Here is a 23,630-nt window from a genome sequence, read left to right as displayed (position 1 = left end):
TGAGAGCATCCCAATCCTTGAATATTTCCAATTTCCTATTCCTGGACTGCAACTCCCAGCAATCCTCAAGATAGATAGATTAGATGGAGATAGGTAGGTAGGTAGGTAGGTAGGTAGGTAGGTAGATCGATCAGGAGGACTGCTGGGAGTTGCCGTCCAAGAATAGGTAGAGAAGGAAGGAAGGGGAGAAAGAGGAAGGGAAAGACACGGTGGGGGGTGGGAGGAAGAAGAAGGGAAGGAAGGAAGGAAGGAAGGAAGGAAGGAAGGAAGGAAGGAAGGAAGGAAGGAAGGAAGGAGAGAAAGAAAGAAGAGAAAGAGGGAGGAAAAGAAAAGGTGGGGGGAAGGAAAAGAAGAAGAGAAGGAAGGAGAGAAAGAAAGAAAGGAAGGAAGGAAGGAAGGAAGGAAGGAAGGAAGGAAGGAAGGAAGGAAGGAAGGAAGGAAGGAGAGAAAGAAAGAGAAAGAGGGAGGGAAGGTTGGCCATAGCAACACATGGCAGGTACAGCTAGTATGTTATATATATATTTAAAATAATAATGGAAGGTTTTTGTGAGCTATATTGTATCATCATGCATTTTGTTATTACAATTTATATAGATGTCCATATCACTTATAAGGGGTTGATTTAACCTCTGGTTTGCTAGTAAACCAGAATTACTGTGTAGCAAAACAATGTATGTCTAATAAATGTGTTACCCAATATGAAATGTTTGGAAAGCTCTAGCATAGATGAAAGATAACAGAGGAGTCAAAAAGATACATCCATACTCAATGAAAGAGTATGTGGTCAACTCCATCTTGTTCTGCTTATCAGATGCCGAAGATTTCCGGCTGGCCATTGTTGGGAAACAAATGGATCTTTTGTTTATTCTGGCTTGCCAGTTGTTACATCCTTATGTGATCAGGGTTTATCCCTTTCTTGCAAGCCCCCCCCCCCCCCCCCCAAGCTGTTTTATATCAAATGAAAGCATGAAAAAGGCATCTAGTTTTCCTACCAGATTCCCCACAGACAACACATCGTTGAACTCTTCAGTCATTGGGTAGTGTTCCATGGCCATGAAGACGGTGTTGAGGACAATGCAAATGGTGATCCCCAAATCAACAAAGGGGTCCATGACAATAAGCTTCAAAATCCCCTTCACTTTTACCCACAATGGGCAGCAGTTCCACACAAGGACTGCGTTGGCAAACTTATACCACCATGGTGGACACTTCTGATGAGCTTCTTCCAATTCTAAAAATTAAAATCAAGAAAGATCTTCACCACCAAAGTCACTTTCACAAAGCAAAATCAACAATTACAAATACTGTTAATTTTTAATGCAACTAACATTTTAAATGGATACCTAAATTTTCATTAAATATCAGCATTGATGTAGAACTTCCAAAACTTTGAGGTTGGCACAACACAAAATGTTCGCTTAATGTTATAAACATTAAATATTATATAACATTATATAAATATTAAATATTATATAAATTATATAAATATAAATTATAGAAATATTATATAAATATTAAATGTTATATAAATGTTATATAACGTTAACTCAAAGGATTTTCTTACTTTCATATTTCATCTAAAGCCAGAAACGGGTACATTGAATCTTAGTTGGAAGACACTTGTGGCTTTCATTTGAGCAATAAAGATTACTGTTGGCAATGATATTCCTCTGGCCAAGCCAAATTTAGCTTCTGAACTACAGTTTTTAGGTTAGAGAAATGTCTGCTATAAAAAGCAGTTGATCTTTTTTTAGAAAACATAAAAAGAAATTCAGCTGCACCTGAAGTCAAGGAGGGATTTACCTTCCAGGGTGTGGGAAACCACACTGAGGGCACTCCCAGCTCGCTTCTCCAGACCTGTATTCACCTCAAGGTGGTTCTGATCAGACTTCTCATGTGCTTCCATTGAATCTGACTGCAGAAGAGAACAGGATCCAGGGTAAGAGAATTGTTGGGTTGCAAATATCAAATTATTTCAGCAAAACAACCCCAAGCTTCTGGTCGCTGGTCTGGTCTGACCTACAAGAAGCATTGCCTGAATATCAAGCAAAAAGTGGGCGCTAGAAACAATATCATACGAAAGCTGACTGGCAAACCTGGGGATCACAACCAGACACAGTGAAGACATCTGCCCTTGTACTTTGCTACTTTGCATGCTCAGTGTGGAACACATCTCACCACGCTAAAACAGTAGATGTGGCTCTTAATGAGACATGCCGCATTATCACGGGGTGTCTGCGCCCTACACCACAGGAGAAATTTCACTGTTTAGCTGGTATTGCACCACCTGACAAGTAGCAACCAATAGTGAAAGGACCAAGGCAGTGACATCTCCAGCTCATCCCCTGTTTGGGTATCAGCCAGCATGTCAATGACTTAAATCAAGAAATAGTTTTCTAAGATCTACAGAGACACTCGCTGGAATACTTCAGCAAGCCAGAGTCCAAAAGTGGCAGGCTCAAACCCAGAACCTCAATCAATGGCTGATACCAAATGATTTACTCCCCCCTGGGCACACAAAAAACTGGCCAACTTGGAAGGTGCTGAACAGACTGTGCTCTGGCACCACGAGATGCAGAGCCAACGTTAAGAAATGGGGCTACAAAGTGGAATTCACAACATGCGAGTGTGGAGAAGAGCAAACTACAGACCACCTGCTGGAATGCAACCTGAGCCCTGCTACATGCACAATGGAGGACCTCCTTATAGTAACACTAGAGACACTCCAAGTGGCCAGCTACCGGTCAAAGGACATTTAATCAACTACTAAGCTTGCAAGCTTTGTGCTTTGTTTGTTTGTTTGTTAAAAATGCAATACAACTGTTTGGTTTGCTCCTGACACGATAAATATATAAACCCCAAGCTTATAGTGGGTTTCTGTACAGGTGATGCCAGAAATTCAACATACGTTATATCACACTGCTCTAGGAAACGGGGGGGAAACTACCTGGAGAATAGCCCATTATCCTTTTATACCAATCAGTCACAGCAGGACATGTTGTCAAATGGTGTGGTAGGGCTCTGATGTCTAAGAATAGGCATATCTGAAAGATTTGCTTTTTTTCATTTAAGAATTTATAATATCTCGAGTTCTTCCAGTCATGTTTATGAAGACATTTGCTAAACTTCCTACTAAAAGTCAAGTGACATCACACACCTCATCCACTGTGGCTGACCGCTCTAGCACCAAGCGTGGGATGACCGGCCGATTGGAGTCTTTTGGCCCATCCGGATCACTGTGCCCCTCTTGATCTGACTCCCCTTTATTCTTCACTGCAATACTCTCTGTTGAGCTGCTGTTTGCTATTTGTTCTTGAAACTACAAAGAAACCAGAAAAAATATAGGTTAAGAACACAGTTCTGGGCAGGACCCAGGACCTCATCACATTAAACGTTAGTCCATTTCTCAGCGGGTCCCATCAAATGATGTTTGTCCTTTTTCATTGTCAACCCATTGGAATTGGTATGCAAAAGGTTTTAGAAATTAAACATTTGGACATGGGTTTCATATTGTGTTTTAAAACATAAAGCGTATAACATGTGTTGCTTTTCTGTGTGAGTGGTGAAACAGTAAATATTGAGTTCCCCGTGTTGTGATGTCTCCTTTAGGGGCATGTCTGTGGGTGGTCCCTGTAGACCCCCAAGATTTTTCATGAAGAGAGCCATTACCATTACCATAATTGCTATTGTGCTGTACGAAAAATCCTACAAATCTCTTAGAAAGACAAGCGGACAAATGTCAGCATGCTGGAAGAAGCAAAGACCACCAGCACTGAAGCGATGGTCCTCCACCATCAACTCCACTGGACCGGTCACGTTGTCTGAATGCCTGACCACCATCTCCCAAAGCAGTTGCTCTACTCCGAACTCAAGAACGAAAACAAAATGTTGGTGGACAGGAAAAGAGATTTAAAGATGGGCTCAAAGCCAACCTTAAAAACTCTGGCATAGACACTGAGAACTGAGAAGCCCTGGCCCTTGAGCGCTCCAGCTGGAGGTCAGCTGTTACTAGCAGTGCTGTAGAATTTGAAGAGGCACAAATGGAGGGTGAAAGAGAGAAACGTGCCAAGAGGAAGGCGTGACCGGGACCGCCTTCCACCTGGAAACCAATGCCCTCACTGTGGGAGAAGATGTAGATCAAGAATAGGGCTCCACAGTCACCTATGAACCCACCTCAAAAACACCAACCTTGGAGGACCATCATCCTCCGACTACGAGGGATCGCCTAAGTAAGTAAATTACGATAACGAAACTTTACTGAACAGATGTAAGATCTACAAATCTTGCGATACTACACCTGTGAGACTTCCATCTGGCAAAGAGTGACATAGAAATTACAACAAATTGGGAAGAGCAAAGCTTCCATGGTTAGATGTCTCAAAATGGATTACTTTAACAGTAAGATTTTTGTGTCATGGGGAGTGTATGCAACCTGTAGTAAAAAAAATGGAGGATGCATACTAATTAAATGTTTCAAACTTTAAATGTGATGAAGTCCCCAGAGTGAGATCTGGGAAATGGCATTTTTAGGCCAGTAGATTTGTGCCACACTGAACCAGTGTTAAGACTCATTGCCCTCCTTCATACACACATGCACACACATACACCCTGTACCAGCAGGAAGCAGAATATCTTCTCTGTTTATCTATGTATATGATAAAAGTCAGTGTTTGTATGTGGAGGAAGAGCCTGTAGCCAGGATTTTGATCCCTTCCTGAGACCATTACAACTGCCAACAATTATTATTATTATACTTTATTTATATTCCGCTCTATCTTCCCGTGGGGTTTCAGAGCAGATTACAGCTTACAAAGATAGGCAAACATTCAGTGCCTTTAATACAGTGAAATAACAATGGCATACAAATACACTGTAAAGTAAAGTACACTTTATAGTAAAGTCTTTCACTTTCATCTCCGGCTTCTGGAGGCAGTGCTCAATTCCAGCCATCGGGAGATGCTCTTTTTCTATTTCCAAGCTAAGGAGCCTATTGTCCGTAGACACCTCCTGGTCGTGTTGCCAGCATGGCTACATGAGCAGCTTTTTTGCCATCCCGCTGAAACAGTACTTATTGATTTACCCACAGTTGCATGTTTTCGAACTAATAGGTTGGCAGGAGCTAGGGCTAATGGCGGGAGCCCACCCCGACCCAAGGCTTTCGAACTTTAGGTCAGCAGATTCAACAGTTCAATGGTTTAACCACCACAGCCATGGTAATCATGACAATAGCCCTATAAAATGTTAGTATTATTATTTTCTTTATTATTTAATATCTAAATGGAAAATAAGGTATTTATAAATATGGAAATGATAAAAAAGGGAATTAGAAATGAATAATAATAATAATATAAGAACTGTAAATAATAATAATAATAATAATAATAATAATAATAATAATCCTTTATTTATACCCCGCTACCATCTCCTGAAAGACTTGGTGTGGCTTACAAGAGGCCGAAACCAATAAAAAAGCAACAACAGCAATACAAACAATAAATAAACTCTCAAACAAAGCAATAAACAGTTACAATAACACCACGACGCACTAAAAACCTATGGCAGAGCCAAATGCAATAATTAAAATTTTAAAAATGCTGGGCATGACAAGGTGACCTATAACTAGGATAAGTATTTGGAGAGAGATGGAGCGAGTAGACAGTCCTAGATCATTAGTAAAGTGCGATTAGGGACATGTTGCTTAGGGTTTCCTTATTCTGGGAATGTTTTCCATTACAACCCCCCCCCCCCCCAATAGTTTATTGCACTTAATAAATGCTCCGGGATTATTTTAAAATTATGGTACTTATTTCTAAATCTACATATATAAATGTAAATCATCATATACAAAATTCAAATTTGCATCCTTTTTGTCTTTTTCTTGGGAGCTGCTTTCCCTCTCTTTGCTCATACTTGTGGGGTGCCTTTTGACATTAATATCTCTTCATTTAGCTGAAATGAAAGTATGGGTTTGCTTTTATATAAATAACATGCTATAGCTTACTACTAGTATTACTTCTGTAACTTCTTCATCGTCATCCCTGTATTGCAAGTTTTGTTGTTTAGATGGAGTGGGAGTGTGTTTAGACTTTTTTTGCATTATGAACTGGCGTGTGTGTGTATAGAGTATCTTTAAAAATCCCAGCATAGAATTCCCAAGCAACATATTTTTTCCCAAGAAGGAAAAAAACCTATACTGTTTTAGAAACTGTCCTGCAAGACATAGCTGGATACGGAATGTCTCACAAGCCTAGTCTTCCTCCTAGGCCTGAAGAGACCTTCCCTGCCTGGAAATAGAAAACCCACTTCCGAATATTTGGAGATTAGAAACACAAGGCCGTGGTATTAAGACACCATTCTGCATCTGCCTTCACCAATGAGGACACTGGTTAGCACAACCCAAAAATTAGATTTGGGAGGGTGGCCTGGGGTCAAGCAGCCGGAAGCAGCTGGCAAGGCAGAAAAGCTGTTACAAACACCAGCGTGCTAGAGATGCCTTCACTTATAGATTTTTTTTAAAGAGCAGAAGAGGACACTGATGTCCATAAGAGCAGCTAACATAATACGTTGGCATTAAAAGAAAAAAATAAGTCTTGCAAGTTGCATGCTAGTGATCATTATGAATTTACCTCTTTAGACTTTATCACACAGAGGTGGCAACCTAGCACAATTGCAGGATTGTCACCTTTGACAATGGTCCTTATTGCATTACATTGTCGCCAGTCTGCTACTTCCCTATGATGAAGCCGCCACAGTGCGGGGATTTATCTTGTGCAGCACAAAAGGGGGAAGCTGCAGAGATATGCTGCCCCCCTGGACATGCAGCTTTGCACAAAGCATTGCAATTGCTCAACATCAGTGGGTGTGCGAAGCCGCCCATCATGATAACAGTAAATTGCCATTGTCCTGCATCACAAGTGTATGGTAATGTCTTGAGATTTTGTCCAACCAGTCCATACTTCAGGAAATAAAGCCCGACTACTTCTTTGGGAGCTTTTAAACAGAGGCTGGATGGCCATCTGTCAGGGGTGATTTGAATGCAATATTCCTGCTTCTTGGCAGGGGGTTGGACTGGATGGCCCATGAGGTCTCTTCCAACTCTTTGATTCTATGATTCTATGATTCTATACTCATTGGAGGGAAGGATATTAGAATAATAATAATAATAATAATAATAATAATAATAATCAACAACAACAACAACAACAACACTTTATTTATATCCCGCCCTTCTCACCCTGAAGGGGACTCGGGGCAGATCACAGTACATATACTTGGCAAATATTCAATGCCGTTTTGTATAGATAATACACAGAAAGACAGACAACAGAAGAAGGTGGCTTGTTTCGATTCAGTGTCCAGCTGTTTTTGATGCCATGCAAGGTTGGGATTGAGTCCAGAGGGTGCTGTTGCTCTATCCTCTATGATGAAGAGCCGTCAGGACTTCCTCCTTTCTTTTGGTTGCCCAGCATTTTCTGATCTTCTCTCTTTATGGCGTCGTAAAATATTCCCCTGCTTTTTTTAGCAGTACCTAATTTCTCTAATTACAGCTAAAGCTGTTTTTGAATTCCTTAGGTAAACAATGAGCTAGGGTGACATTTGGCAGCTCACGCTAAACCCGGAGTTCGAACTTGCAACCTTTTGGTTGATAGATCTTACAATTGCTGATGATTTACCAACTGTGCTAAACGTCCGGCCCCATAGAAGCAAAGATGAAGTATTTTGGCCACATAATGAGAAGACTGGAAGCTTAGAGAAGACAATTATGCTGGGGAAAATGGAAGGAAAAAGGAAAAGGGCCCGACCAAGGGCAAGATGGATGGATGGTATCCTTGAAGTGACTGGATTGGCCTTGAAGGAGCTGGGGGTGGTGACGGCCGACAGGTGGGCTAGTCCATGAGGTCACAAAGAGTCGAAAGCGACTGAACGAATGAACAACAACAACCTTAACAGCAAAAGTGTTTGTCCTTGAAGGCAAGGCCCAAGGACCTATGTAAACACTTTGACATTTCCTCAATGTGAGCAGGTCATGGAGACAGTGGCAGAGATGCTGTGTAACCTGGTAAGGAAAGCGCAAGGCTTGACACATATGTAAAAATCCAAACAAACCAGAAAGATTGCTACGGCTCAAAAGATATGACTGTACTGAGGGAAGAGTAGCTGTGTAAGAAGGTGATTGGATATATCAAAGATGGGGCAATAGGTGAATAGGAGGAACAAAACAAAACAAATTGTTATTAAAGGGGGTTCTGCTTCTTTTGCTTCTGTATAAGTGGGCAGACCTGGATTTGGTCAAATCGATAAAGCAGCATTGACCAAGAAGCTAAAGTCTTGTTGGACTGCTTGGACCTTTTAATTGGAATGTCAGGAAACTCAGTCAAATTTTTGCTGACATAGGTATGGAAAAACATTATGACCTCATCACATTAGAGAAATTCCCTGTCCTACTACACTTCACCAACGTATCCCTCATCACATGAAGCACATCTACTTCCGACGGGGCTCTGTGCCAGCTGCACCAGTGAAGTGTGGTAAGAGAAGGAAATCTGAATATGGGATAATATCCATGTTTAGACTGGGAATCACGGGCACAAAGTGGGAGTATGGCAGAAAGGTACACTTTCCTGCATGTGATGGGCAAATGGGTGGTGCAGGTAATGTAGGGCACTGGGAAACATATTTGCCCTGCTGAGCCAAGATTGGCCGCTGCCCTACGGGTCGCCCCGCTATCCCCTGCATCAAGGACCTCAATGTGATGAGGTCCTCATTCACATGCTGTTCAAGCACATGTTTGTCACATATTTTAGCCAAATCTCAAATATTAGCCAATAGGTGGACTATTGAGAGAACCAAACAAACTAATAGTCCAATGAAGATTCAGCAGGCACAAATTGCTAAAGAAAAAAGATGGGAGTAGAATGGAATATTTTAGACAACACAGTTGATCAGATGGGACACTGTACAGGACTATTCGGCCTTGCGGTGTTTTATTACAACTCCTCCTTCTTCCTCCTGTTCTCCACAGTTGATCTTACACTCACAACCTCTGGTCTTCAGCATTATGCACTATATAGTATGTTAATAAACTCTGCTATGTGGTTGTGGATTCCCCTGTTCTCATGATTCCTCCTCTCCCCATATTTCCCCATGATTTCCAATCTTTGTTCTGGGGAGGTCTTTGTTTTCTTCATACAGGCTTCCACCCAACATGTTCTTCTCTTCCTTGGTGTTGTATAGTGAAAAAGGTGATTATTATTAGCCCCGTCCATAGTCCAAGCCAACGACTCCCATCCTCACATATCTGTATTTCCTCCAGTGCTGAGATTCATGGAGATCCACTTTAGGCCTTCTTCCTGCCTTTGCAGGAGCTCTTGGGGTAGAGCATGATGTGGGGCTGACCTTCCTGTAAAGTTATATATTACAACCTTTGTTGTGAGCCAGTCTTAAATAAATATTAGAGAGGCGGTGAGTGAACTGAATCTTTTTGGAGTCTTTTGTGGGATGTAGTGTCTCATGGGATGTCTCTCATGGGATGTTGTCCACATATTGGCCTGCAACTGGAGATATTTAACGGGCTCTGTTGCTTTATTCCGTTTGTAAGAGTGTTTTCTCTGTTTCTTTCTCCTGAACTTTCACACTAAAAGTGTTTTGGTTCTTCAGAAGGACTGACAGTACAAAATACTATTTCTATATCCATTCAATTTAAGTAGCTCCAGGAAGTGAGAGTCAAGTCTTGCTGACAGATATATTTCTGCTTTCAGTAAACAAGTATAGAAGGCAGAGAGCTGCATCACGGCTCAGGAATGAAGAAACAATCTGCTGGCTCACAGCTTCATGTTGAGGGCTGCAAGGCAGCACCGCTGTGTTCCTTGAAAATGCTCCCTTCTATGCCACCCCATGCTAGCAGCTTGGAATAGTGCACAAGCAGTGTACAAGCAGCACCCAGGTTATGAACAAGGCAGGGTCTGTAGGTTTGTTCTTAAGTTGTATTTGTATGTAAGTTGGAACAGGTAGATTTTTTTAAAAAATTAACTACAGACAAAAATATAGGTTTTTTAAAGTTTTAGATAGCATAGGGAAGAGTCGACACCACTGTAATATTTGTTTTGCTCACTGCTGACCATTGGCTTGGCCAGGCACGAGAAGTCCAACAATTTCCACTAAGCTTTTACACTGTGTTCCAAGGAGGGATGATGGGGTACTTCACATTTCTTCTCTGGCAGCGTGCAATGACTGCTTGCCCATGACTTCAGTGCTTAAACACAAGGTTGCTTTAAGCAATAAAAGTTATAAGTCTTTCATTTACAAGGATCCTGTAGAAACATTCGTTGTCTACACACAAAAGGGTCAGCTTTGCCCGTTTTACTATTGTGAGCTTTGATCAGAACAAAAGAATACATGTCAAGAAACCTAAAATGTGAAGAGTTCATAGAACTGGAAAGTAGGTTTTGGAGAGAAAGAGTTTTTTTGGGGGACTGTCGATGTCTTGTTGGAATACTGCCTTGTCTATGTGCTTCTGACATTAATTGATGAGCAAGCCAAACATGACATTAATTGCGTAGGTGCAATATATGTGCCTGTTTGAATTTATGTTTAATTAGAATATATGGAGAAGCCTGAGCAATCTCAGGACTGGGGAGTATGTGGAGAAACTATCTATCATATCAAAGGGTTGTTGTAGATTTTTCGGGCTTAACTTTCTACGGCTGCCTTCTGAATTTTAAGAGAAGTTTGCAGAAATTTGCCATAGAAACAAACTGAAGCTTTAGCAAGGTAATTTTTGCTGGGATCATGGCTGTGGGGGGAACAGTTAGCTACTAGGCATGGTTAGGTTCAGTCGGAATCTTCATAATTCGGAATAAATTTGGAAAGGTTTGCTTTTTGAAGTGATTTTGAAGTTTTTAAGGAAACCGGAAGTCCCTTTGCCCTTCTGAAGCCTTTTCCACCATTTCTGTTATGAAGCAGTAAGTGAGTCGGAAATGATTCAGCTTTTCCCTGCTTCTGGTCCCTGGCCTTGGTTCAAGCCAGAGAAGCCGTTTTAAACCAGAGTGGATGAATTTCCTCCCTTTCCTTTCCCCGCGCTTCTGTGAAGCCTGGGAAGCCATTTTAAACCAGAGCGGATGAATTTCCTCCCTTTCCTTTCCCCCCGCTTCTGTCTCAAGCCTGAGAAGCCATTTTAAACCAGAGTGGATGAATTTCCTCCTTTTCCCTTCCCCCCACTTCTGTCTCAAGCCTGGGAAGCCGTTTTAAACCAGAGTGGATGAATTTCCTCCCTTTCCTCTCCCCCCATGCTTCTGTCTCAAGCCTGGGAAGCCATTTTAAATCAGAGTAGATGAATTTCCTCCCTTTGCTTCCCCCCCCCCCCATGCTTCTGGATTAAAACAACTACTTTCAAAGTAAAGACCATCCAATGAAACAGGAAATAACACTTTCAAACCATTAAGGAAGGATTCAGAAGTCTCGGAAGTTTCAAAAAGTTTTGAACTTTTTTTTCTGTGAAAATCGGAATTAACTTTTGAATTGAACCACCAAAACGAGTTTTGAATCTTTTTTTTTGAGGGGGGGGGGGTCAAACAAGCCTATTCGCTACTCATGGTTCCCTGCAACTTCTATTACAGGAAAAAATATAAAAGTTAGAAAAGCTGTTCTGTTGGCATACAGTTCCCGAAATACTCTAGTTAGTCTGGTCACAAAAGAAACTTTTCTAAGTTTTTCAAAAAAGTGCAGTTCAATTATGTTTACTCAAATAAGAATTGCCTTCATTTTGGTCCTGCATGAAAACAATTACCATTTGTATGTTTTAAATTTAAATTCTGTAAGGGGGGAATAAACTTGGTGCTGTGATTACACGGGAAGTCACATTCAAAAACAAACTGTAAATATTGGCTCCTGAGCAAAAGAGAACAGGATCAGTACATGTGGAGCAACTGGGTAAGGTAGAATGAGAATACACATATACATGCATGTACGCACACAACCACAAATACCAACCAGCCTTTCTTGTTCTTCCTGATGCTTTTTCAGCTGTTCCATCATCTGCTGGAATTCGGCTTCTTTCTCTTGTTCCTCCAGCATTGTTTGCTCATTTTGCTCAGCATAGGCCATTGCTACCACAGCCAGGATCAGGTTAATGAGGTAGAAAGAGCCCAAGAATATGACCAAGACGAAAAAGATCATGTATGTTTTCCCAGCTGCTCGCAGAGTCTATGGGATGAAAAGTTTCCTGTTAGCCCATCAACCTAGAAATCTTAATCACCAAAGTAAGATCATTTTGCAAATGGGTAGTTAGGGGATAAAAAAAACAATTTGAACAAAAATGCTCATTTCTAAACATTTCATTTCATATAATTGTAGGTGATTTATTTATTTATTTCGTATCAAAAGTATTGCATAAATTAGTATAAAACTGATAAAAATAGAAGGAGCACAGGCGGCTAAATATCTTTTGACCAAAACCGGGCAACAGTAATGGCATTGTCTGTAGCCTCCAACAATTCCTCCTCTGTACATGAGGCAGGGCACAATGGACAAGCATACAGATGCGGAGTTGTATGTTCATCTCCACAAGATATGGGACTCTTTTAGGTAGTGCCATTTTGCCAGGTTGTCTTTTGATCTGCCCACTCCACTACTGAGTCTGTTCAGAGACTTCCAGGTTGCCCATTCTTGGTTTGCCCCTGGAGGAAGGCCCTCGTGGGGGGTCATCCAGTTGGGGTTTCCTGGTTTAGCTGCCCAGAAGGATACCCTTGCTGTTGCTGGAGGGATACCAAGAGGAGTAGTAGTTCTCATGAACCTTTTCCTTGAGTTGAGTCTACTGGGAGGAGGCTGGTAGCCATGTAGTGGATGGCTTTCACAGTGTTCAACCTTATTTCTCTCACATTTAGCAGCAACTTCCCATCACACATTGGGGGGGGGGGGCAATGCCAGCTAGCTTGTAGAGTTTATCAACAAGTATAGGTTTAAGACATCCTGTGATTATTCTGCATGTTTCATTCAATGCTATGTTCACCTGCTTTGCATGGACAGGCCTATGCCAAATAGGGCAGGCATACTCGGCAGTTGAGTAAGACAAGGCTAGGGCTGATATTCTTATTAATTTTGGGTCTGCACCCCATGTCCTGCCAGTAAGTTTTTGCAGGATGTTGTTGTGTGGAGCTACTTTGTGCTTGGTGTTCAACAGTGTTTCAAATTTCAAAATTTGAAATTGTAGGTGATGAAAAACACAAAGGATGTCAAAGGGGTGCTAAATCAGTGGTTCCCAACCTTCCTAATGCAGTGACCCCTTAATACAGTTCCTCATGTTGTGGTGACCCCCAGCCATATATTTATTTTGGTTGCTACTTCACAATGCAATGTTCCTACTGTTATGAATCATAATGTAAATATCTGATATGCAGGATGTATTTTCATTCACTGGACCAAATTTGGCACAGATACCCAATACACCCAAATTTGAATACTGGTGGGATTGGGGGGAGGATTGATTTTGTTATTTGGGAGTTGTAATTGCTGGGATTTATAGTTCACTATAATCCAAGAGCATTCTGAACTTCACCAATGATGGAAGTGAACCAAACTTGGCACAGAGAACTCCAACAGAAAATACTGGAAGGGTTTGGTGGGCATAGGCTTTGAGTTTGGGAGTTGTAGTTCACCTACATCCAGACAGCACTATGGACTCAAACAATGATGTATCTGGACCAAACCTGGCACAAATACTCAATATACCCAAATGTGAATACTGGTGGAGTGTGGAGAAAATAGACCTTGCTATTTGGGAGTTATAGTTGCTGGAATTTATAGTTCACCTCCAATTAAAGAGCCCCTTGAACTCCACCAGCGATGGAATTGGGCCAAATTTCCCACACAGAACCCCCATGACCAATAGAAAATACTGTATTTTTTGATGATCTTTGGCGATCCCTCTGACACCTCCTCACGACCCCCCCTGGGGTCCCGACCCCCAGGTTGAAAAACACTGCGCTAAATGAAGGCACCGCCACTAGTAAGAATACTGCCCCTTCAAATGCAATTCTCATTCAGCCCTCAAATTTCTAGCAGTCATAATTCAGTATGATACTGAACATTGTTACACAAGACCTCTTCTATGTGCTGCTTTGCATTCCCATGGAAAATGTGTCTGGCACTTTTCTTTGGATGTCTAAACTCCATTTCTGTGTTCAACTGTGATGCTAGTAACACAGACAAAGGCTTCACTGGTCTAGTAGAGGTTTCAATATGCATATGACACTCCAGAACAGGGAGCTTTGAGATGGTTGAACAGAAGCTCTCCGAAGCTCTAGGTGCTCTTACTGCCTATTACAGGGAAAACCAGCTGATCCCTAATCCATCTAAAACACAGACATGTGCTTTTCACCTTAAGAACAGAAAAGCATCCTGAGCTCTGAGGATTACCTGGGAAGGAATCCCACTGGAGCATTGCAGCTCACCCAAATACCTGGGAGTCACTCTGGACCGTTTTCTGACCTACAAGAAGCACTGCCTGAATATCAAGCAAAAAGTGGGTGCTAGAAACAATATCATACGAAAGCTGACTGGCACAACCTGGGGATCACAACCAGACACAGTGAAGACATCTGCCCTCGCGCTATGCTACTCTGCTGCTGAGTATGCATGCCCAGTGTGGAACACATCTCACCACGCTAAAACAGTGGATGTGGCTCTTAATGAGACATGCCGCATCATCATGTGGTGTCTGCGCCCTATACCACTGGAGAAATTACACTGTTTAGCCGGTATTGCACCACCTGACATCCGCCGGGAAGTAGCAGTCAATAGTGAAAGGACCAAGGCAGTGACATCTCCAGCTCATCCCCTGTTTGGGTATCAGCCAGCATGTCAATGACTTAAATCAAGAAATAGTTTTGTAAGATCTACAGAGACACTCGCTGGAACACCTCAGCAAGCAAGAGTCCAAAAGTGGCAGGCTCAAACCCAGAACCTCAATCAATGGCTGATACTAAATGAGAGATTCCCCCTTGGGCACACAGAAGACTTTGCGACTTGGAAGGCGCTGAACGAGATGCAGAGCCAACCTTAAGAAAAGGAGTCTACAAAATGGAATCCACGACATGCGAGTGTGGAGAAGAGCAAACTACAGACCACCTGCTGCAATGCAACCTGAGCCCTGCTACATACACAATGGAGGACCTCCTTGCGGCAACACCGGAGGCACTCCAAGTGGCCAGATACTGGTCAAAGGATATTTAATCCACTACCAAGCTTGCAAACTTTGTGTTTTGTCTGTTTGTTTGTTTTGTTAAAAATGTAATACAAATGTCTGGTTGCTTCTGACACGATAAATAAATAAATAAAAGACTCCAGAACATACTTAAAACTCTCTGAAAATTAATGGCTATAGTGGAATTGTAACCAAAGTGTCTTTTAGGAACGTGCTATTACTGATCTTTTCATTGAGGAATTTGATGGGATTTCATGGAATTCCAAGGCTCCCCAGAATAAAGAACAATAAATTAACCTTAGCCTACCAGTTGGAATAAGTTTTCCCAATAGTCCTGGGTCATCAGGCGGAAGAGAGCAAGAAAAGCCCAACTGAAGGTGTCATAACTTGTATAGCCATAGTTTGGGTTCCGGCCAGCTTTCATGCATTGATACCCTTCTGGACATTTTCTAAAGCAGACAGGAAAAAGGAAAAGAGGGTGTCAGCATAACATCATGGTCAAAAGAAGCACTTAAGTCCAAAACAACCTCCACCCCACTGCCACAGAACGTTTCTACCACTACTTCCACAAAAGTATGTATGGACAGGGGCGGCTCAACCATTATGCAAAGTAAGCATTCGCAGTATAGTTGATTTTGCCCAGGGGCGCTCTTGAGGCACTCTTGAGGGAAAATAGACCTTGACATATGCAAGTTGTAGTTACTGGGATATATAGTTCACCTAAAATCAAAGAGCACTCTGAACTCCACCAATGATGGAATTGAACCAAATATGGCACACAGAACTCCCATGACGATCAGAAAATATATATCAATGATTGGTTGGGGGGGGGGGGCAAAATACTGTTTGCTTACCGTTGAAAACTACGTAGGGCCGCCTCTGTGTATGGATCATCGTTATAAAGTTGTTGCCAAATTTAAGAATTGTGATAATACCTGTAGTTTTCCACAGCAGTTCCAATACCCAATTATTCTCAATTAGATCTGGGTTTTGTCTTTGGCGTGATTCATATAGAAGTATGAGAAATTTGTGTCACCCTCCCTGCACAATTGCACTATGTAACATGGTTTTTGTTCCTGGGTTATAAATGGCATTTCCTAATTGGTTCTATCATAAAAACATGGAGAAAGTTTATTAAACTGCAAAAACTTTGTGGGACATCCTGCAGCACATTTTACTATCCTTTTCAATAAGTCTCAACTAAATCAACATAGTTTGTGTCAGCCACAAAAACAAAGTTTCTGGAGTATAACAGCTATTTTCAAAGTAATACCATACAATTAAACAGAAAACAACACTTTTGAACCAGGAACAGATTTTTTTTCCAAATGTTGTTACACAGTGTTAGCACAATGGGTGCTAGAAACAACATCATACGAAAGCTGACTGGCACAACCTTGGGATCACAGCCAGACACAGTGAAGACATCTGCCCTTGCGCCGTGCTACTCTGCTGCTGAGTATGCATGCCCAGTGTGGAACACATCTAACCACACTAAAACAGTGGATGTGGCTCTTAATGAGACATGCCGCATTATCACAGGGTGTCTGCGCCCTACACCACTGGAGAAATTACACTGCCTAGCCGGTATTGCACCACCTGACATCCGCCGGGAAGTAGCAGCCAATAGTGAAAGGACCAAGGCAGAGACATCTCCAGATCATCCCCTGTTTGGGTATCAGCGAGCATGTCAATGACTTAAATTTAGAAATAGTTTCCTAAGATCTACGGAGACACTCGCTAGAATACCTCAGCAAGCGAGAGTCCAAAAGTGGCAGACTCAAACCCAGAACCTCAACCAATGGCTGATACCAAATGAGAGACTCCCCCCTGGGCACACAGAGGACTGGGCGACTTGGAAGGCGCTGAACAGATTGCGCTCTGGCACCAGAAGATGCAGAGTCAACCTCAAGAAATGGGGCTACAAAGTGGAATCCTCGACATGCGAGTGTGGAGAAGAGCAAACCACTGACCACCTGCTGCAATGCAACCTGAGCCCTGCCACATGCACAATGGAGGACCTTCTTGCAGCAACACCAGAAGCACTCCAAGTGGCCAGCTATTGGTCAAAGGACATTTAATCAACTACCAAACTCACAAATTTTTGTATTTTGTCTGTTTGCTTTGTTCTGTTAGAAATGTAATATAATTGACTGGTTGGCCTGACACGACAAATAAATAGCATTTTCTTCCTGATACAAACTCGGAGAGCCCTGAGGGGCCATGTTTCCTCCCCATCATGACCCTCCTTCCCATTCCAAAGAGGTCTGATGATTGGGACAGACCTAACTCACCCAGCATCAGAGCTGTTCCCACAGAGCAGAGCGTCAAGTGCACCCTCAAGGAAATAGAAGTTCTCTTTACAATTAAAAACATAAGAAAACAAAAGAGAAAAAAATGAGAACTTCCAAATTTGAACTTTAAAACAGTTGTGAATCAACTTTTAAACATGTTTATAAATAAAAATGCATGTAATTATAATGCACTCCGTGTCTGTTCAAAGAAAGATAACAACCTGTTTACAGTAAGTTGTAGCAGTACCAAGTGTGTGTTTCGGTGTTGAAGAAAAACTTTATGATGGCAATTATTGTGTGCAGCTGGTAATGTAGGTCAACCAGTAAGCTTGGACCAAACCCAATGGGGTATAACTGTATGGATTTTTTAGAATATGGGAGAGGAGGGAGGTGGAGAGCTTTTTCTCTGAGGAGATCTATGCTAAAAGGCTCTGCTCTGGGGAGCAGTTTGGAGAGAAACTGTTATGCTGCTCTAGAGAATCATAGAATCAAAGAGTTGGAAGAGACCTCGTGGGCCATCCAGTCCAACCCCCTGCCAAGAAGCAGGAATATTGCATTCAAAGCACCACCAAAAGATGGCCATCCAGCCTCTGTTTAAAAGCTTCCAAAGAAGGAGCCTCCACCACACTCCGGGGCAGAGAGTTCCACTGCTGAACGGCTCTCACAGTCAGGAAGTTCTTCCTCATGTTCAGATGGAATCTCCTCTCTTGTAGTTTGAAGCCATTGTTCCGCGTCCTAGTCTCCAAGGAAGCAGAAAACAAGCTTGTTCCCTCCTCCCTGTGGCTTCCTCTCACATATTTATACATGGCTATCATATCTCCTCTCAGCCTTCTCTTCTTCAGGCTAAACATGCCCAGCTCCTTAAGCCGCTCCTCATAGGGCTTGTTCTCCAGACCCTTGATCATTTTAGTCGCCCTCCTCTGGACACATGCCAGCTTGTCAATATCTCTCTTGAATTGTGGTGCCCAGAAGGCTATGGTGGAATAGCCGTTTACTCAAGGTTTATGTTTTCCTTTCTCATTTGACTTAAGATGAAGATTCCTTATTTTGTGTTACTTGCCAAGGACTATGTAAGTTTCTTGCACTGTTTGTTTTTTGTATGCAACATTTTTGTATGAAAGTTTATGTTTCATCTCTACTATTAAGAGTAAAGATTTTTCTGTTCATTTTTACTCTTGTCTGTGAGTCTTTTGCATTTGGACTTGGGACGTTGAATAGAATTCGCTTGCTGCGCAACAACTTGGATAGTTAATCAGAAGCTGGATGATGCAATGACTATTATTTATTTATTTACTATATTTGTATACCGCTCTTCTCAGCCCTGGGGCGACTCAGAGCGGTTAACAATAGCAAAATTCAATGCTCAAAAACATAATAAAACAGTAGCATAATAAACAGTCAATATAAATCAATAAAATCTCATTAGCGTCTCATAGTTAAAATCAAGATCCAGTCTCATCATCCAATTGTTCCATATTCCTATGCTCATTAACACTGCCTATTCAAATGCCTGCTCAAACAACCAAGTCTTCACTTTCCTCCAAAATGTCAACAGGGAGGAGGCCTATCTAATATCTGTAGAAAAGGGATTCCACAGCCGAGGGCCACCACGGAGAAGGCCCTGTCTCTCGTCCCTGCCAAACATACTTGTGACGCAGGCGGGACTGAGAGCAGGGCCTCCTCAGACGATCTTAACACCCTAGCTGGTTCATAGGAGGAGATGCATTCGGACACGTAAATTGGGCCAGAACCATTTAGGGCTTTATAGGCTAAAGTCAGCACTTTAAATTGTGCCCAGTAGCAATCTGGCAGCCAGTGGAGCTGGTACCACAGAGGAGTTGTATGCTCCCTGAGCGCTGCCCTCTTTTAGTAACCTGGCTGCCGACTATTGGACCATTTGAAGGTTTCGGACAGTCTTCAAAGGCAGCCCCACGCAGAGAGTGTTGCAGTAGTCTATACAGGATGTAACCAGAGCGTGGACCACCACTACTGGCTGGGATCCCATTTTCCAGTCAGATCTAAGATGCATCTACATTGTAGCATTAATCCAGTCTGACACACTTTAACTGCCTCATTTCGATATTATGAAATTATGAAGTTGTAATTTTAGAAACTCATTAGCTTTCTTTGGTGCCTCACCAAACTTCTGATCCCAGGATTCCATAACATTGAACCATGCAGCTAAAACGTTGTCAAATCACCTTCTACATTGTAGATTTACCCCTAGATTAAAATCTCTCCTGTCTCACAGAGATAATTGGGTAGCCTTGGATAAATTCGCATCTCTTATGAGTTTCCAATGATTGCTTGTATGTGTTTGTGTATCACAACTGAACTCTATTGACTATGTTTCGGAATGAAAGCTTTTTAGAGGAAGCATATAACTGTAAAACAGGGGTCCTCAAACTATGGCCCGGGGGCCGGATACGGCCCTCCAAGGTCATTTACCCGGCCCTCGCTCAGGGTCAACCTAAGTCTGAAATGACTTGAAAGCACACAACAACAACAACAATCCTATCTCATCAGCCAAAAGCAGGCCCACACTTCCCATTGAAATACTAATAAATTTATATTTGTTAAAATTGTCCTTCATTTTAATCAATATATTGTTTTTAAGTGTTTTTTGAACTCCAAATAAGATGTGCAGTGTGCATAGGAATTCATTCATGGTTTTTTTTTTTTTCAAATTATAATCCGGCTCTCCAACAGTTTGAAGGATTGTGACCTGGCCCTCTGTTTAAAAAGTTTGAGGATCCCTGCTGTAAAAGATCTGGTTAGAATACAAACTGAGGGGAAAAAACATTGATGACATTCAGAATGTAAAACTGTAGATATTAACAGGGTATGTAATGGAAAGTTGGTGGGTGTGTATGTTTGAAAAGAAGAAAGGAAGGAAAAGTATAAGACATATAAAAGAGGAGGAAGAGCCTTAAGACGGTATTCTTGGTGGCCCTACCTTCATTGTGGATATACTCATCCCAGTCAAAGGTGAAATTGCTACTAAGAGTGTCATTATACAGAGTAGAGTTGCCAAAGGAATCACTTTCTAGCCCAAAGAAATCTCCTTCGAGGGTGTCATTTGTGAATGGTGGCCACCGGACACATTTCTGTCGCAGGTTCCCCATGAAGAGTTGCAAGCCGATGAGTGCAAAGACAGCCAAGCAGAAGACTGTGAGGATCATGACATCGGAGAGCTTCTTCACAGACTGGATCAAGGCACCCACAATCGTTTTTAGACCTGATTGAGATTAGAGAGAGAGAGAGTCACTTCCATTTCTCATGAGCAACAACAACAACAAAACTTTATTTATATACTGCTCTATCTCCCCAAGGGGACTCAGAGAGGTTTTCAAGTAACATAATCAATACATACAAAGAAAACAACATAAACATAAAATTAACAAGACAATATAAGCATTAAAAACCACAAAATTAACAAAATGAAGTTCAACAGTGACAAATGCAAAATACTTCACTTAGGCAGAAAAAACAAAAGCCAATGGGATTTTGGTCTGCATCAATAGGAGCATAGTGTCTAGATCTAGGGAAGTAATGCTACCCCTCTATTCCGCTTTGGTTAGACCACATCTGGAATATTGTGTCCAATACTGGGCACCACAATTCAAGAGAGATATTGATAAGCTGGAATGTGTCCAGAGGAGGGCGACTAAAATGATCAAGGTTGTGGAGAACAAGCCCTATGAGGAGCGGCTTAAAGAGCTGGGCATGTTTAGCCTGAAGAAGAGAAGGCTGAGAGGAGACACGATAGCCATGTATAAATATGTGAAAGGAAGTCACAGGGAGGAGGGAGCAAGCTTGTTTTCTGCTTCCCTGGAGACTAGGACGCGGAACAATGGCTTCAAACTACAAGAGAGGAGATTCCATCTGAACATGAGGAAGAACTTCCTGACTGTGAGAGCTGTTCAGCAGTGGAACTCTCTGCCCCAGAGTGTGGTAGAGGCTCCTTCTTTGGAAGCTTTTAAGCAGAGGCTGGATGGCCATCTGTCAGGGGTGCTTTGAATGCAATATTCCTGCTTCTTGGCAGGGGGTTGGACTGGATGGCCCATGAGGTGTCTTCCAACTCTATGATTCTATGATTCTAAAATAGCACATATATATCTAAAATAATCCTGCCTAATTAAGGCAATTTAAAAGGCCGGGCCGAAGCTAGTGCGATTTTAGAGGGGCCGGGAAATTAGGTAGAGCCTATGGCTATACATTTCCATGGCCTAACAGAAGAAAGTAATCTGGGTAATTGGTAGAAAAAGATATGGCCAACTTCAGCAGTATCTGGGGCTAAGCTAGAACTAGTTTGTTTAAACCGCCAGGTCTTCAGGCTCTTATGAAAGGAGGGGAGGGATGAGGACTGTCTTATTTCCCTTAGAAGGGCATTCCAGAGGCGGAGGGCCACCACCGAGAAGGCCCTCTCTCTCGTCCCCACCAACCGTGCTTGTGACGGTGGTGGGAGCGAAAGGAGGGCTTCCCCGGAAGATCTCAAAGTTCATGCCGGTTCATAGAGGGAGATGCGATCGTGAAAATAGGCAGGACCCGAACTGTTTAGGGCTTTATAGCTCATAGCCTGCACCTTCGATTTGTCTCTTACCAGCAGCCAGTCCGGTGGCGCAGTGGGTTAAACCCCTGTGCCGGCAGGACTGAAGACCGACAGGTCACAGGTTCGAATCTGGGGAGAGACGGATGAGCTCCCTCTATCAACTCCAGCTCCTCATGCGGGGACATGAGAGAAGCCTCCCACAAGGATGATAAAAACATCAAATCATCCGGGCGTCCCTTGGGCAACGTCCTTGCAGACGGCCAATTCTCTCACACCAGAAGCGACTTGCAGTTTCTCAAGTCGCTCCTGACACGACAAAAAAAAACAAAAACAAAACCAGCAGCCAGTAACAAAATGGACCTACTGGCAGTTGGCTGTTGTGTTTTTTAGAATATGGAAATCAAAACATAAAAAATATATAATATCTAAAAATATATTAAATTATACATATAAGTAAAGGGAATTAAAATATATCCCTTAAATACGAATAGTATAGCACACTATTAAAAACCTTTTACTAAGGCTGGATCTACACTGGCCTATAGCCCAGGATCTAATCCCGAATTATCTGCTTTGGATTATATGAATCTACACTGCCAGATAATATGGGATAAGAAGATAATTTGGGATCAGATCCTGGGATATAGGTCAGTGTAGATCCAGCCGTAGAGAGTTTCCAAAGATCTGTTATTAAGGTAGAAGGCAATAGGAAAAGAAAAAACACATCTCAGATGGGTAGACTCAGTCACGGCAGCAATGGCCCTGAGTCTTCAAGACTCAAGCTGGTGATGATAGAGTGACTTAAAGGTCATTTATTCATAGGGTCACCATAAGTTAAAGTCAATTTGATAGCAGGAACATTGGAAAACCATGTAGTATAACAAAGTAAATAAACATTCAATGCATATGATTGGTACTGAAGCCGAGCATGCCCCCCCCCCCCATAAGAGATAGTAACTTATAGTTCTGCAAAGGGCAAAAGCACCAGACTGCACAATAGGGGTTGAATCTCGGTCAATATGCAAAGACACTAACAACAGCAAGGACCCCATGAGGCTTTCAGGGAGTAGATTGGTCCCTGGCTCCAGCTGATGGAAAGAGTAACAGTTTTCCAAGGACCATGGGACTGGCTTCCATCCCAGCGCTGCAGGGCTTTGTGTTTTGGCCCAGTGGAACTCCATAGACTCCTTTTGGTGGCTTTTTGATTTCTGCTACATTCCTGGACTTCACTCTCTTCAAGGACTCGCTCCCTACCCATGAACTTTCTTCAAGACAACTTATGAATTCATGCTGTGTCCTGATATCGTCTGCTTTTTATAATTGGTATTATTAATTTCTCTCTGGGGTCCTGGATGGGAAGATACCTGCATATGATTTCCCTGTGTATAATTTCTATATGATTTTTTGTTTCCTTGTATTCCTGGCCCTAGCCTGACCCTTTGCCCCCTTCTCCCTCCAAAGAAATATGTAAGGGAATTGCCCGGCCTTCAGAAACAAAAGCCATTAGCAATTACAGAAACCCCCCAGTCAAAGGCACTCTTGCATGGATAATAGGAAAGGATTCTTATCTCTAGCATCGGAGATG

At 42.2% G+C, this 23,630-nt stretch overlaps 1 protein-coding gene across 1 annotated transcript in view; it reads right to left on the bottom strand.

Moving 5' to 3' along the window:
• The window catches only part of LOC132778353 (sodium channel protein type 4 subunit alpha), a 127,718-nt gene that overhangs the window by 59,117 nt on the left and 44,971 nt on the right, over positions 1 to 23,630 (bottom strand). The window contains exons 7-13 of the mRNA XM_067470091.1: positions 20,450 to 20,731; positions 17,494 to 17,557; positions 15,507 to 15,648; positions 11,989 to 12,201; positions 3,158 to 3,319; positions 1,804 to 1,915; positions 993 to 1,231 (exon numbers count right to left, since the gene is read on the bottom strand). Coding sequence (XP_067326192.1) covers positions 993 to 1,231; positions 1,804 to 1,915; positions 3,158 to 3,319; positions 11,989 to 12,201; positions 15,507 to 15,648; positions 17,494 to 17,557; positions 20,450 to 20,731 — 1,214 coding nt within the window. The remainder of the gene's footprint in view (positions 1 to 992; positions 1,232 to 1,803; positions 1,916 to 3,157; positions 3,320 to 11,988; positions 12,202 to 15,506; positions 15,649 to 17,493; positions 17,558 to 20,449; positions 20,732 to 23,630) is intronic.

Source organism: Anolis sagrei, chromosome 6, assembly GCF_037176765.1.
Source record: "Anolis sagrei isolate rAnoSag1 chromosome 6, rAnoSag1.mat, whole genome shotgun sequence".
NCBI lineage: Eukaryota > Metazoa > Chordata > Lepidosauria > Squamata > Dactyloidae > Anolis > Anolis sagrei.
The sequence above is the reverse complement of the archived record's forward strand: the minus strand, read 5'-3'. Positions and strand labels throughout refer to the sequence as shown.